Consider the following 14,959-nt stretch of genomic DNA (forward strand, 5'->3'; position numbering starts at 1 on the left):
CACAAAGAGTCAGACACAACTAAACGACTAAACAACAGAGGCCATTTTGGCATATAAGCGGTAAATAAATTAACAAACAACAACAAGGGATGTACTCTGCAACCTTAGCTGAGTTTACATGTCAGAGGATAGCCTTTATTGACAGAATCCTACAGAATCACTGACAACACAGACACAGGCATCAAACATGTGCAGACGCTGATGGGATGTTGACATAGCTCTTCATGGGTGGGAGGGGCCTGATCTTGCGGCCCGCCCATCCCCCCTTGCGATGCCACAGGCCACTCTTGGGCCGCTTCCCTAGCCACCGGTTCCGACCAGCCTTCCCGATGATCCGCTTGTTGTGGTCAACGTTGGAAACGCGGCCCACTGTTGCCATGCAGGTCTCCATCACCTGTAAGAGTGAGAAAGGTTATGGAGCAGGAATACAAACCAGGGGTGAAGAACCTCAGTAGACACATTGCATAACTCATACAAAACCTATGCGGGAAAGTGTAGACTGAGCAATGATAACGTTAGAAGCTTCATACGTCATTACACCCTCGATTTTTACATGTTGCTGGATCTTTCTGGATTTAACTTCCTTCCGCAGGGCCTGTAAGACAGAGCTATTCTGCCTGGCTTTCAATTTGAACTTAGCCTGATCTTTTATTCCCCTTCCTTCCCTCTCCCTCCCCTTTTTATGAAGATTACCCACTCTGGGAACCCACAGCTAATTCTCCCCTGGTCTCCTTGCTGGCCTAAATAGGACTAATTTAGCCAGCTAGCCCTGGTGATCATCTAATGTTTATTGGATGGATTTCCCCCCCTAAATTGATTTTTGAATCCTGAATTTATTGTTATTCATGTTTTATATTGTATTTTATGCTGTTTTTTGTTGCATCAATTAAGTGTTTTAAATTTGTTGTTAGCCGCCCTGAGCCCGGTTTTCCGAACTGGGAAAGGCGGGGTATAAATAAAAAAATATTATTATTATTATTGACAACTTGGTTCAGCACAGAAGGCCCAAACAATACAACCAATACAACCTGGTGGCCTCTGTATTTTCTTGGATTACAACTCCCACTTGACCGCTGGCAACGCCAGCCAGGTCTGATAGGAACTGTAGTCCAAAACATCTGGTGGGCACCAGGTTGAAGAAGGCTGCCATATGGATGGGTCAGCGAGCAGATGCCATCTGCCACGTGGCGGCATATACAGTGATACCTCGGGTTACATACGCTTCAGGTTACAGACTCCGCCAACCCAGAAATATTACCTCGGGTTAAGAACTTTGCTTTAGGATGAGAACAGAAATCGTGCTGCGGCGGCGCAGCAGCAGCAGGAGGCCCCATTAGCTAAAATGGTGCTTCAGGTTAAGAACAGTTTCAGGTTAAGAACGGACCTCCGGAACAAATTAAGTACTTAACCCGAGGTACCACTGTACTTTGTCTTACAACAGGCTGAGGCTGCCTGTTGCATCTCTGCATGATTTGCTGCTGTGGACTTGCCTCCTACAAACCACTGTCCTCTGAGGGAAGCCAGTTCTGCTGCTTCTCTGCATTAGGAGTGACAGGATAATTAGCCACCCTCAGAGGAGGTTGCCTGTTGCATCCCAAATTGTTTACCTGCATTTGCCTCTTGGAGGGTAACTGGATGATGACTGTCTCGTTCACCTTCCTTAGTATCACGCCACAGGTGCCTGGAAGCAAGAACAAGGCATCAGCAGGGCTTCAGTATGCTTTGACTCAGCCCAGCTCACATTTACTGGAAGCAGCAAGGAAGCGAATTCCCCATAAGCTTCTTTACAAACTGCTGGCCAGATCCTGATCTCCCACAAAGCAGTGTGGGTCCCTTTTAAAAAAAAAAATCAAGGCATTTATATAATAATCATTAGCATTTCTAAGCAGTATACAAACAACAACAACATACAGAGAATAAAAGAGTAAGAAGTTCATCATAAAGCAGGCATTCCCAAACTCGGCCCTCCTGCTGTCTTGGGACTACAACTCCCATCATCCCTAGCTAACAGGACCAGTGGTCAGGGATGATGGGAATTGCAGTCCCAAAACAGCAGGAGGGCAGAGTTTGGGGATGCCTGATCATAAAGCTTAGAATGCCTACTGGAATAAGAAAGTATTTTCTGCTGTGTGCCTGAAGTTCAGCAAGGTTCAGTCGGGAGGTGGTACCACAGGCTGGGGCCCACAACACTGAATGAATGGGGGACCACCAATGGAGACTTCCCCAAAAGATTTACCGTATTTTTCGCACCATAGGACACACTTTTCCCCTCCTAAAAAGCAAGGGAAAATGTGTGTGCGTCCTATGGAGCGAATGCAGGGGGGAGGCAGGCGGGAAAAGCCCCCAAGAGCTGCACACAAGCTCCGTGCGCTCTTGCGGGCTTTTCCACAGGAGGGAGAAAGGACTGACTGGCCACATCAGTCCCTTCTCCCACCTCCCAGAAAAGCCAGGAGAAGCCGCGATCTCTTTAAAGAAGTTGCGCGGCTTCTGCCGGTTTTGCGGGAGGTGGGTGAATCCCCCCACCTCCCAGGAAAGCCCTGCGCAGCATCTCCCTCCCAGCGTCTCTCCTGGGAGAGGCTGCACGGGGCTAAAGGGGAACCCAAAACAGCGAGCGGGATCCATCCTGCTCGCTGCCTTGGCTTGTGCCATAGCCGCGCGCAACCCCTCCGGCAGGGAGAGGTTGTGCGCAGCCTGTACGCTGCTCTTTGGGGCTGGGGGGGATTTTTTTTCTTCTTGATTTCCCCCCCTAAAAACTTGGTGCGCCCTATGGTCCGGTGCGCCCTATGGTGCGAAAAATATGGTACTTTATATGTTTTTTTGGGGGGGGGGGGAACTTGGTGTTGTACACCGCATTAGAAACATTCTGTCGTGAAGCAGTTTATAAATCCATAAATAAGAATAAAAAGGGGCAGCTCCTATAAAAAAGGGTGTGGGTGTGTGGAAGGAGGCAGAATAAGATTCTTTTGGGACACAGACTCCATTTGTTCCAACAGATTTAACCTTCTCCTTTAGTTGAAAAGGAAGGGAGGAAAAGGAGGCAGCGGTCTTGATTCTGACCACCTGCCCAGGTTTGCTACCTCCCTCAAAGTTGTTTCTGGCCTTGATCTGGTGCTGACCTGCTGCTCGAATATACTGCGCTCCTTTCCCAGGATGGCTCTCTAAATTGTTGATCAGGGTCCCTACTGGCAGAGCCCCAACTGGATAGGCATCTCCTTCGTTAGCCGACACTGGAAGACAATAAATAAATAAATTCCACCACCATATTCACACCGAAAACAGCCAAGGCACAAAAACTCCAAGTAGAACTAAGGCCCAAGTGTGCAGCCTCAGTCTGTCCTCCTTCGGCAGGTGGACAAGCACAAGGAATGCCGCGCACAATGTTGGTGCCACCACTGAAAAGGCCCTGTTATGGATACAGGGCCACCCAATGTAAGGGTGGGAGTGAGAACAGAGCTTCGGATGCTAATGCTTCCCTGTACATTTAAACAGTGGTTCCTCAATATTTCCCCCCCATGGATCACTTGAAAATTGCTGGTGGTCTTGGTGGACCACTTAAATGCTTTTGACGTCCATTGTAGCAATTGTGATGTGCCTATGCGTAGATGCTGTATGTGTTTTAATTGTATCATTATTGCTGCTTTCACCTCTTACTGCATTTTAGTGCATTACATCAAATCCAACTACAGTTTAAGAAATAAAAGCAGCAATAAAAATAGAGTTAAAAATCAATGCAGTTATTGATATTGTGCGGGGAGGAAAAAGTGGATGTCCTAATAACTTTAGGCACCCTCAACAAACTACAGTTCCCAGGATTCTTTGGGGGAAGCCGTAACCCTTTAAAGCGTCATGATACTGCATTAAATGTATGGCGCAGATGGAGCCACTGCCTGTTCCACTGTCAAAACTGTTCTTACTGTTAGGAAATCTGCTTCCCTGCAATTTCCACACATTAGTTCCAGCCCTACGCTCTGGAACAACAGAGACTGAGCCTGCTCCCATCTTCTGAAAGACAGCCCTTCAAATACTTGAAGAGAGCTACCCTCTCTCCTCTGAAAGATTCTCTTCTCCAGACTAAACCTACTCAGCTCTTAAGAACTATTCGTGGGCCTTGGTTTTTTCAGAGTCCTTGCCACCTGCATTACCCAGCTGGTCAACGTCCTTCGTAAAATGTGGCACCCAGAACGGGACACCGTCCTCCAGATTTACCTGCCATCCTGCCAATTTGTCCTGAAGTTTTGAGGATGTCACCAGCCTGCATGTTTTCTGTCGCAATGATCCACCGTCTCCTCTTCCCTCCAGCCACGAGAGCTATGTCTGCAGATCTGCCGTGGGCAATAACAAAGAGATACCAAGAGGGCATGGTCAGCCTAAGCTGTCAGTCTCATTCCCAAGTATCAAAAAGGAAAAAAAAAACCACCACAGTCTCCAGACCATGTGTCTGCTACTCACCTGCATGGGTCGTACCGCACCTGAACCACTTTCTCCTCAAAGGAACCAGGCTCTTGTCCAGCTTCATAGTTCAGCCTTCGGAAATCAATCATGCGGTAGCGCTGCTTATGCCCGCCTCCAATTCTATGCACCCGGATACGACCTTGTGACGGACATGGAGCTCATTCAGCATCACACATTGCAGTCAAATGGATAGATAAAAATACTGGACCAAGCTTCCCAGCAACCACCCTATTCCTATGAAAGCGGTCAGAAATTAGGTCTGGCTAAAGGTAAAACCTGAAATGAGACTAAAAGCTTTCCGGTTTCAAAAAGCAAGCTTCTAGTCTTCATGGTGGTTGATACACACTTGGTGGGGCAGGGGGAAGCAGGAATTAACTTGAGGATTAGAATCAGAAACCAAAAGATGCCCAGATTGTTATTCATATTGACTTGGGAACAATACAATATGTTTAGCTAAGAGTCCTTAATGTAAAGTTGCTTCATTAATATTTTGATAGTTGACTCGAGCATTTCTCATTTGAGTCGATGAATCCCCAAAATAAAAATATTAGAGAGCCCTGGTGCAGCTATGTTCTGGAAATTCTCACCTCACCCATGAGTTCAATCAGTGGCATTAAGAAAACTATCGTCCTCTTTGTTCCGGTTCCAGTCCCCCCTGTGTAACATGGAGATAACTACCCTGGATAATGCTACGCTGGCCTGATGGGTTGTTGTAAGAATTACTTCATGTGAAGTCCTTTGTACACTCGAAACGCACAATACAAATGCTAAGCATAATGATTGGAAGAACATATCTCCTCCTAACTGGAGCTTGGCATCCACCATTTTCTTTGAGGTGGGTCACAGTTCAGTGGCAGTGCACAAGCTTTGTGTCTAGAAGTTCCAAGGCTTGATCCTCAGCGCCTTCAGTTAAAAAGCAGTTCCAAGAACATAAAAAGAACCTGCTGGATCAGGCCAAGAGCCCATCTAATCCAGCATCTCATTCTCAGAGCCATTGTTGGACTTCCACTGCCTTCCCAATTATGTGCCTGGTTTTGGGAAGAGGCGTAAGGGCTCTGGTAGGGTCCTAGAGCCTTCCTACCTCCTTCCCAAAGCCTAGTTAGCACATTCCCATCTTGCTGCCAGTATTCGGCCCCTAACAAGTTGTCCTTGAGAGAATATGGCCCTCAACAGAAGAAAGGTTGCCCACACCTGCCTTAACGTAGTCTAAAGATTTAAAACAAAAACTGTGTTGTTGTTTTTTAAAAAGAAATTCCCTTGCCATAGGAGAATGGCGTCAGAAGACTTGGCTTTTCCCCCTACTTGGTCTCTCCTGACAGAGGAGGTTGCCTTTGCTCACTCGAGCGCAGTCCAGCTGTGAGGGGCTGCAGACATACCTGTGTGGTCTCGCCCTCCTGTCTTTTTCATGCCGATGGGCTTTGTGGTATACTTGATCCTGCATTTCCACAGTGGATCGGAGGTAGATAGAACAGCAGAGGTGCTGATTTCACGGTATGCATGGACAAGGCCAGCAAGGCAGGTAGGCTTGGGAGGCACAGGTATCTAGGAAAGGCAGAAATCAAGCATCATGAACTGAAATTTCTACCCTAATTCCTATGTTCAGGGTGTGTTTGAATTAGATCTATGCCAGAAGTCTGCAGCATAGTCTTCCATTAGCACCCAGAAAACATCTTTGTCCTCCACTATCACTGCCCCCGGAGGACAAAGATGTTTTCTGGGTGCTAATGGAAGACTATGCTGCAGACTTCTGGCATAGATTTGTCCTCCACTATCACTGCCCCCTATGGTCTGAAGCTCAACATCAAAAAAACGAAGATCATGGCCACTGGTCCCATCACCTCCTGGCAAATAGAAGGGGAAGAAATGGAGGTAGTGAGAGATTTTACTTTCTTGGGCTTCATGATCACTGCAGATGGTGACAGCAGCCACGAAATTAAAAGACGCCTGCTTCTTGGGAGAAGGGCAATGACAGGCCTAGACAGCATCTTGAGAAGTAGAGACGTCACCTTGCCAACAAAGGTCCGTATACTTAAAGCCATGGTTTTCCCAGTAGTGATGTATGGAAGTGAGAGCTGGACCATAAAGAAGGCTGATCGCCGAAGAATTGGTGCTTTTGAATTATGGTGCTGGAGGAGACTCTTGAGAGTCCCATGGACTGCAAGAAGATCAAACGCATCCATTCTTAAGGAAATCAGCCCTGAGTGCTCACTGGAAGGACAGATCCTGAAGCTGAGGCTCCAGTACTTTGGCCACCTCATGAGAAGAGAAGACTCCCTGGAGAAGACACTGATGCTGGGAAAGATGGAGGGCACAAGGAGAAGGGGGCGACAGAGGACGAGATGGTTGGATAGTGTTTTCGAGGTTACCAGCATGAGTTTGACCAAACTGCGGGAGGTAGTGGAGGACAGAGGTGCCTGGCGTGCTCTGGTCCATGGGGTCACGAAGAGTCGTACACGACTAAACAACAACATCACTGCCCCCCTTGGTCATGAGGTGATGAGAATGACTATCTTTTCCTCCTTTGTAAAGTACATAGAGCTGAAGGAGAAAGCTGGAAGAGTCGCACCCCCCCCCCCACTTTCAGCTCTATGTGCTTTCAAAGCTTGTTCTGTGTCCATTTTCTGTCTGAATGTGCCCATGGTCTTAAACAGGTTGGTAACCTAGGCCATAATCTCGCAATCCTTCACTGTCTATTGTGCTTTGGAAATGCGGCCTTAAAATGCAGTGACAATCTTATCAGCAAAGATCTGAATTTTTATTTATTTTTTGGTTCTGAAAGCAAGCCTTAATTTAATTAGGAACAGAAGGAACTGCCTTATACCACATCAGACCCTTTTTAAAAATCATAGTAATATAATGCATTACTATGTAAAAGATCTGAAAAAATTATCCCACTGCAATGCGTTAAAAATGCAGCAGTTGTTGCAAAACACAGGGTCAAAAACACTTGAAAAGTTTGTGGTGCTTAACAGTCTACAGTGGAAGGGGCTGGGACTGAATCCTGTATTAGATGTCACAACCTCCAAGCCAAACACTGTTCTCCCTACTTTCAGATTTTTTTGGGGAGAGGGGTGTTGGTTGTGATTACTCAAGAGAGCAGAAAACAAATGCTCATAAGAATTTTTCCTTATTATATCTGCATGCGTCATTTGGTCAAATCCTAAAACAAACAGCAACAACTAAAACGGAATTGGTTTCTAGGCTGAGCCCTGGTAATTCCAAACAATTTAAGGCCTTGGTGTCAGGAAAATAAGCAAGTTTAATTGCGCTGCAAGGTCCACAGCAAAATTCTATCCAGAGAGAGGACATTCTATATACACAGTGCATGCAATAATAAATCCACAGTGGAAAAAGATAAGAAACTGATCAACGTGGCTGCTGTACCTGGGAGAGACGAGGGCTAGAGGACAACAGCAGGGACCCAAAGCTCCGAATCAAGCTAAATACAGCCATTATCAGTAACACCTGTTCCTGCTGAAGATGGGGAAGAACAGATTATTAGTTTACTGATACGTGTGAAGTGATGTAAGCAATAAAAACCATTAACACAAAACAGACAAAAAGCTTTGCTGGGATAAGTGCCACTACTTCCAGGGGGAAAGCTGAAAACAACCATTTATCATTTTATTTGTTCCATAAAAATAATAAAATCCAAACCATTCTCCAAGAAGCTTACAGTGACATCCATGGAGTTTGTTTCATTTGATTCTCACAAGCCCGTAAGAGATGTTACGGGGAGATGTGGTGATTGGCCCAAGGTCACCTAGTGATTCAGGATCTAAACCCAGCTTTCCCAGGTACTAATTGACACTACTTCAAGGATGGGGAACCTGTGGCCATTCAGATGGTGTTGAACTCCCAATTCTATCTCCCCAGCCAGCAGGGATGATGGGAGTTGTAGTCCAATGTCTAGAGGCCACAGGTTCCCTATGCTTGCTCTACACATTATGCCACCAAAACATAGATAACTGGAACTGGGGAGAATCCTGAACCATCTTATTCCAAAGCATTATCCCTAGAGTTGTAAGAAAACTTGTGAGGTGTCTCTCTAAGGAAAGCATTTCAATGTATAAAACAGGATGAAATCCACATGCAGAGTGTGTGAAATTGCTTTGAATCACAAGAAAATTTATGGGTGGCGATAGGAAGAGTGACATAGTGCTTGCATTCCCATTCTTAGGCTGCAATCCTACACCAACTTGAGTAACCCTCACTGAACTCAATGGTTACTTCTAAGTAACACTGTTAGCAAACAGATTCTAGGACAGCTCAGGAGCAGTGATTTCCTCATCTGGGGGAGGGGGGACCATCACAAGTCTTTATTAAAGGTAAAGGTAAAGGACCCCTGACAGTTAAGTCCAGTCGCAGATGACTCTGGGGTTGCAGTGCTCATCTCGCTTTACTGGCCGAGGGAGCCGATGTTTGTCCGCAGACAGTTTTTCCAGGTCATGTGACCAACATGACTAAACCGCTTCTGGCGAAACCAGAGCAGCGCACGGAAACACCGTTTACCTTCCTGCCGGAGTGGTACCTATTTATCTACTTGCACTTTGAAGTGCTTTCGAACTGCTAGGTTGGCAGGAGCTGGGACCAAGCAACGGAAGCTTACCCAGTCGTGGGGATTTGAACCGCAGGGATTTGAACCGCCGACCTTCCGATCGGCAAGCCCTAGGCTAAGCGGTTTAGACCACAGCGTCACCCGCTTTATTATTCCCCTCTAATTGTTGTGCCTGATAATTAAAGGAAAAACACTCAAAGAGCTTTTCTGAGATGCGTCGGGTAGCAATTCAGCCAAGTTTTTTCTCAGAGTATTATAGATATTAAAGAGTCTCATGCTTTACTGACTGAGCCATCCCCCCCCCCCGAAGTTAATGAACATGCCTAAGTTAGGTCCATTAGTTTAAAGGGGAGTACTCTTGAGTAAAATTTATGTGAATACCACCAGTAATACCCCACCCCCACCCAAGGGATTAGAATGAAGGATTGTGGCAGGGCAGGGCATTTGGAAAAACAGCAGTCTCTTGTGCAACATGACACCCAGCTTACACAGATGTAAATTTCACGATGTTCAAGTGCACAGGACAGCAGCCTTAATTGCGAGAAACGCACCTAGGCGGCAGTCCTCTCCGCCCACTTGCCTGGTCGTAAGTCCCGCTGAGTTTAACGGGTCTTACCTCCGAGTAGGTATGCATAGGGTATGTAAGCGTTTCAGCAGCGCTTACTTCCAAGAAAACCCTGCACAGTATATTGCAGCTGGAGGAGGAGGGCTTTTGCAGAGAAACGTCTCCGGCAGCTGCAGGGGTCTAACTAACAAGGCTTTCCAGGAAACTATACCCCACCCCGGAACGGAAATGTTTTTCAGGCAGGCATTATGGCCATGCTCAATGCGACACCGGGAATGAGGAGACATTGAGGCCGCCTCCACTCACCCGGAATTAGGTCCCACGCCACTAGTCCTGTGCCTCCATTCTGCCTTCCGGAGCCCACGGAGCATGCGCAAGCCAGTCCTGGGCGGAGCTCCAGTTTTGCTTTGACGTAAGAGGGCCGAGAATCCTTAAAAGGGATGGGCTGCAGGTTCCCCGTGAAGCAGGTTGGGAGTTGTAGTCCTACAACATCTGGAGGGCCACTTTAGTACTGCTTTAATACTGTTGCAGACAGGACTCAGAAATCCTTGTTTCACACATATTATTTTGCTAATAATAATAATAGTACATAAAGGTAACACCTCAACTGCTCTAGAAACCCAATGAAAAGCTGTTGTTGTTTAGTCGTTTAGTCGTGTCCGACTCTTCGTGACCCCATGGACCAGAGCACACCAGGCACTCCTGTCTTCCACTGCCTCCCGCAGTTTGGTCAAACTCATGCTGGTAGCTTCAAGAACACTGTCCAACCATCTCGTCCTCTGTCGTCCCCTTCTCCTTCTTTCCCAACATCAGGGTCTTTTCCAGGGAGTCTTCTCTTCTCATGAGGTGGCCAAAGTATCGGAGCCTGAGCTTCAGGATCTGTCCTTCCAGTGAGCACTCAGGGCTGATTTCCTTAAGAATGGATGCGTTTGATCTTCTTGCAGTCCATGGGACTCTCAAGCATCTCCTCCAGCACCATAATTCAAAAGTATCAATTCTTCCGCCATCAGCCTTCTTTATGGTCCAGCTCTCACTTCCATACATCACTACTGGGGAAACCATGGCTTTAACTATACGGACCTTTGTTGGCAAGGTGATGTCTCTGCTTTTTAAGATGTTGTCTAGGTTTGTCATTGCTTTTGCTAGGCTCTGAATAATGTCTCTTGCTTCATTTTTCATGTAGGAGACTTGAATTGCCAAAGTTGCACGCACAGCTGAGCTCCTGCGCTTTTAAAGCTGCTGGATGGGGAGGCAGAAACTCGGCAGGCGAAACTTTTCCCCAGCTCCGTGCAAGGAAAGCATTCACCTGATGAATGCTGCTACCTCGAAAAGATTAGGAGGCTTGGGATGAAACTGACAAGCCCAAGAAGAAGCTTTTCAGGGTGATTGGCAAGGTATTGAGGGCTGATCCCGGAGAGACTGTGTGGTGCAGTTGTTAGCATGCCAGGTTTATTTGATTTTCCTTATTAAAATTTACATTCACACAACAACATACTATATAAAACCAAGATTCCAAAGAATTTCCTGGACTTCCTTCCTCCCCTTTGTGGGTCTTATTGTTAGTCCTTTCCTTCTGCATCTTTTATAGTGATCCAAATATTTGTATCTCCATTACAGTACTGTATATCCATTCTCTCTCTCTCTCTCTCTCTCTCTCTCTCTCTCTCTCTCTCTCTCTCTCTCTGCCTGGCCTACCTCACCTGGCTGTTGTGAGGGTAAGCTAAGAGGGAAAGAACCACACACACCGCCTCAAGCTTCTTAGAGGAAACACAGTATATACGTGCAAGAGTAGTACGTTATTGTCATTATTCTAAAAATATTATTAAAATAATAAAACTATATGATTATCAATCTATTGAAGGGGTAGAGTGCAGTTTTCATTTAGGGGAGATAATTTTGAAAAACTATGTGAGAATTCTTATTCACCAGTTCCTCTTGCCATGGTGGTTTATTTCATTTTCCTTTCATCATTGCTTTGCTTTCTTGAAAAATAAATCATTATTAAGTCATAATATTATAAATAAAAAATAACATAATTTTTCAAAAGAAATTATGGTAATTATGGGGACAGAACTACCCAAATTGTATAGAAATTTATTTATGTATTCTACTACAGCAGCAAGAATGTTACTTGCCCCAAAGTGGAAAGAAGCAGAAGTCCCAGTGTGAGAAGGAGTAAACAAGGTGTGCCTCGAACTCAGTTGTAAATTCCTGCGGTGGGCTATTGTAAATTCCAGCATTGGGTGCAGGGGAGCCAGGTCAACAAGATAAGGAAGTAGAAAGAGTCTCTAAATAAGTTTAGGTTTAGAGAGTGTAGAATGGATGATGTATTAGTACCATGTCTTTGATGATGAGCCAGATTGTAAGCCAAGCCTCGAATGAGGGGCGGCAGCAATAGGGATAAAAACTCTTGCCCGTCCATTGTTCGGGGCTCTTCGTACCACCCTGGGACGAGGAGCCCGCCTTTGCAAACGCGTATAATAAAAGGGAAGTAATAGACCTTATCTCGGTGTCTCCTTGTCTCATTGTAAGTCCACGTAAGAAACTTCCCACAATTTTTGGCGCCCAACAACGTGGGGCTCTCGACGACCTGCTCGGCGGGGGCTGGGGAACGGATCAGCCGGCACTCCGACTTTCGGAGAGATCTGTTGCTCAGGGCCCGCGGTGACAGGTTCCGGGAGCTGGAAGGACGGAGAACCGACTTAAGATATTCTGAAAGACTGGTGGTCTGGGACCGCCGCAGTCGGGGACTGCCTCGCCCTGCAGGGACGCCTGCCAGTTTACCAGCCACCGAGAAGGAGGCACTAGACTGAAGGGGGTGAGTATCTTGGTAATATATCCCTGGGAAGGGGAATATTGGGTGTTGTTGGTGTGTGGTCTCTGTATGAAAGAGAGGTTCCAAACGGACGCGTGAGTGTGGACCGGGGGGCCTGGGACCCCGGCGGGAGGATTAGCTTGCGGTTCCGTTCTCCCGCGAGGGAAACGGCCAGGCGATTCCGCGTGATTGTGTGAGTGAACGAAAAAGAGACATAATAGAGTATGGGAAAGAGTCAGAGTACATGTAGAAGGGGCCCCAGTAATGGGACCAAGGACCCCATAGATCCCAATAGTCCTTTGGGACAGGTTTTGTTGGCTTGGGATGATAAGGACATAAGACCCTATAGTAGGGGATTAGTCAAAGAGACAATGATTAATCTGTGTAGAGTAAGGTGGCCAGAATACCCCATAGGACCCGATGAAGGGTATCGTTGGGATCCAGATGGGGAAACAAACCCATACTGGATCAAGCAGTTGAAATTCTATTTGATCAAATCTAAAAAAGATAAAGAAAGACCATACATAGAATTATGGTCCCATGTAACTTTTTACGGGCCAGATCCACCACCATTGAGACAATTTCCACTTAAAGAAAAGAAAATAGAGTCTGATGAAGAGACAGCGATACCTCCACCCACCGGTGCACCCCTGGCAGTGCCTGGATTGGCCGACCTCCCCCAACCACTGCCTCCGCCACCACAGCCTGGCTGTCGTGGAGGACTCAGTGATTTGCCTCCGGACTATAATCGTGTGAGTCCGACCCCCGCAGTCAGGGCGACCGCACCCCCATATGAGACAGCCCCGTCATCAGGCCCAAATGTTTTGAGGCCCAACGATGGTGTAATGTCTAGTCCCCCTCTTTATGAGATGTTAAGGCATTCAAGGCTACGAAAAGAATTGGAACAGTGTAAACGAGATTTGGAGAATTTACCGTACAAAGATTATCCATTGCCGGATGACGACTCAGACAGCAGTACTAACTTGAGAAAGAGAAATCCATGTATAGTACAAAATTATCCCCTGAGGGAAACCCCTGGCGGAATCAATGCAGCCGGACAGCCCGTAATGGTATATGTGGTCAGCCCTATAAAACCCTCTGAACTCAGAGAATTAAAGCAAACTTTGCCTAAACTACATGAGAATAGTCAGGAGGTAGCAAACCTCCTACAAATGTGGATGGGACCACACATATATACATATACAGAGTTGATGTATATATTGGGACATTTATTCACTCCAGAAGAAAAGGCAATGATACGGAGGGCAGCAATGCAATATTGGGAAGTAAGGGAACAGGCGCGAGTGGCTGCGCCCGCGGGTAACCAGGGGGCCCCGGCGGCAGTTCCGCCGGAGACCAAATTTCCTATAGGGGACCCAAATTGGAATATAAATAACCCAGACCATCGTGTCCAGCTTACAGATTTAAAAGAAATGATTTTGGAGGGTATCAAGAGGGCAGTGCCTCAAAGTACCAATTTAACCAAGGCTTTTGAGGTTAATCAAATGAGGGACGAGTCACCAGGCGATTTTATACAAAGGATTAGAGAACATTTGACTAAATATTCCGGAGTTACGCCGGACTCTCCAGCATTTGATAACCTGTTAAAGATGCAATTTGTAACCAAGGCATGGCCTGATATTCAAAAGAAATTGCAAAAGATGAATTGGCAAGATGCCGCGACTATAGAGTTAGTAAGAACGGCACAACAGGTTTTTGTTAATCGTGAGGTAGTCAAACAAAAGCAAAAATGCCAGATGATGGTAGCGGCTATCCAAAAGGCAGGAGAGGAGAAAAAGAAAATCGGAGAACAGAATGGGAACCGAGAATTTCAGACCAAGGGGAATTTCCGAGGAAGTGGAGGTTACAGAGGCAGGGGGTCTTATGGACCGGGCAGGGGCTCTGGTCCTAGGACCGGAACAATAATATGTTACCGATGCCAGAAGATGGGTCACTTTGCTAGGGAGTGTAGGACGCCGCGGAACCAGATACCCGATGCGCCTGTCAGACAGAGACAAGGACCTCCCCGAGATAATGAGGACACGGGGACCGAATTGTATAGTCTCTACGAAGACTAGGGATGCTCCGGCTCATGCTCTGGGACCCGGAATGAGCCACTGGTGAACTTATTTGTGGGTCCCTCTCGGAAACCTGTTGTGTTTCTGGTGGATTCTGGGGCAGCCCGATCATCTGTTTCTGTAAATATACCAGGAGTAAGGAAAACTTTAAAAACAGTCAAAGTGATAGGGGTAAGTGGCAAGTCCACCGAAGTCTACCAATTAGAACCAAGCAAAATTGTTCGGGGGGAAAAGGAAATCAAAGCATCCCTGCTGTTCATACCAGAGTCAGGAATAAATTTATTAGGTAGGGATCTCATGGTTTCATTGGGGTATAGATTAATGGATGAGGAAAAAGGAACTCCAATGTATACACTCCAGCTGGAAGAAGAGAAACAAATCAATCCTAAAGTGTGGGTAGATGGGAAAACTATGGGGAAGATGGAAATGGACCCAATAAAAATCACAGTGAAGCCTGGCATTACTCATCTATGGACCTCACAATACCCGAT

The 14,959-nt window shown here is 46.5% G+C and overlaps 1 protein-coding gene across 1 annotated transcript; it reads right to left on the reverse strand.

The window, feature by feature from the left end:
* Positions 1 to 90: 90 nt before the first annotated feature.
* Positions 91 to 9,981, reverse strand: MRPL2 (mitochondrial ribosomal protein L2). The gene is made up of 8 exons (XM_081904382.1): positions 9,882 to 9,981; positions 7,837 to 7,926; positions 5,829 to 5,994; positions 4,450 to 4,591; positions 4,207 to 4,322; positions 3,117 to 3,227; positions 1,608 to 1,681; positions 91 to 394 (listed from the first exon to the last, which is right to left on the reverse strand). Exons 2-8 carry the CDS (start codon positions 7,903 to 7,905, stop codon positions 182 to 184), a joined length of 891 nt encoding a protein of 296 aa, XP_081760508.1. The 5' UTR covers positions 7,906 to 7,926; positions 9,882 to 9,981; the 3' UTR covers positions 91 to 181.
* Positions 9,982 to 14,959: the final 4,978 nt, after the last annotated feature.

Source organism: Podarcis melisellensis, assembly GCF_964234715.1.
Source record: "Podarcis melisellensis genome assembly, chromosome: 3".
In the NCBI taxonomy this organism is placed as follows: domain Eukaryota; kingdom Metazoa; phylum Chordata; class Lepidosauria; order Squamata; family Lacertidae; genus Podarcis; species Podarcis melisellensis.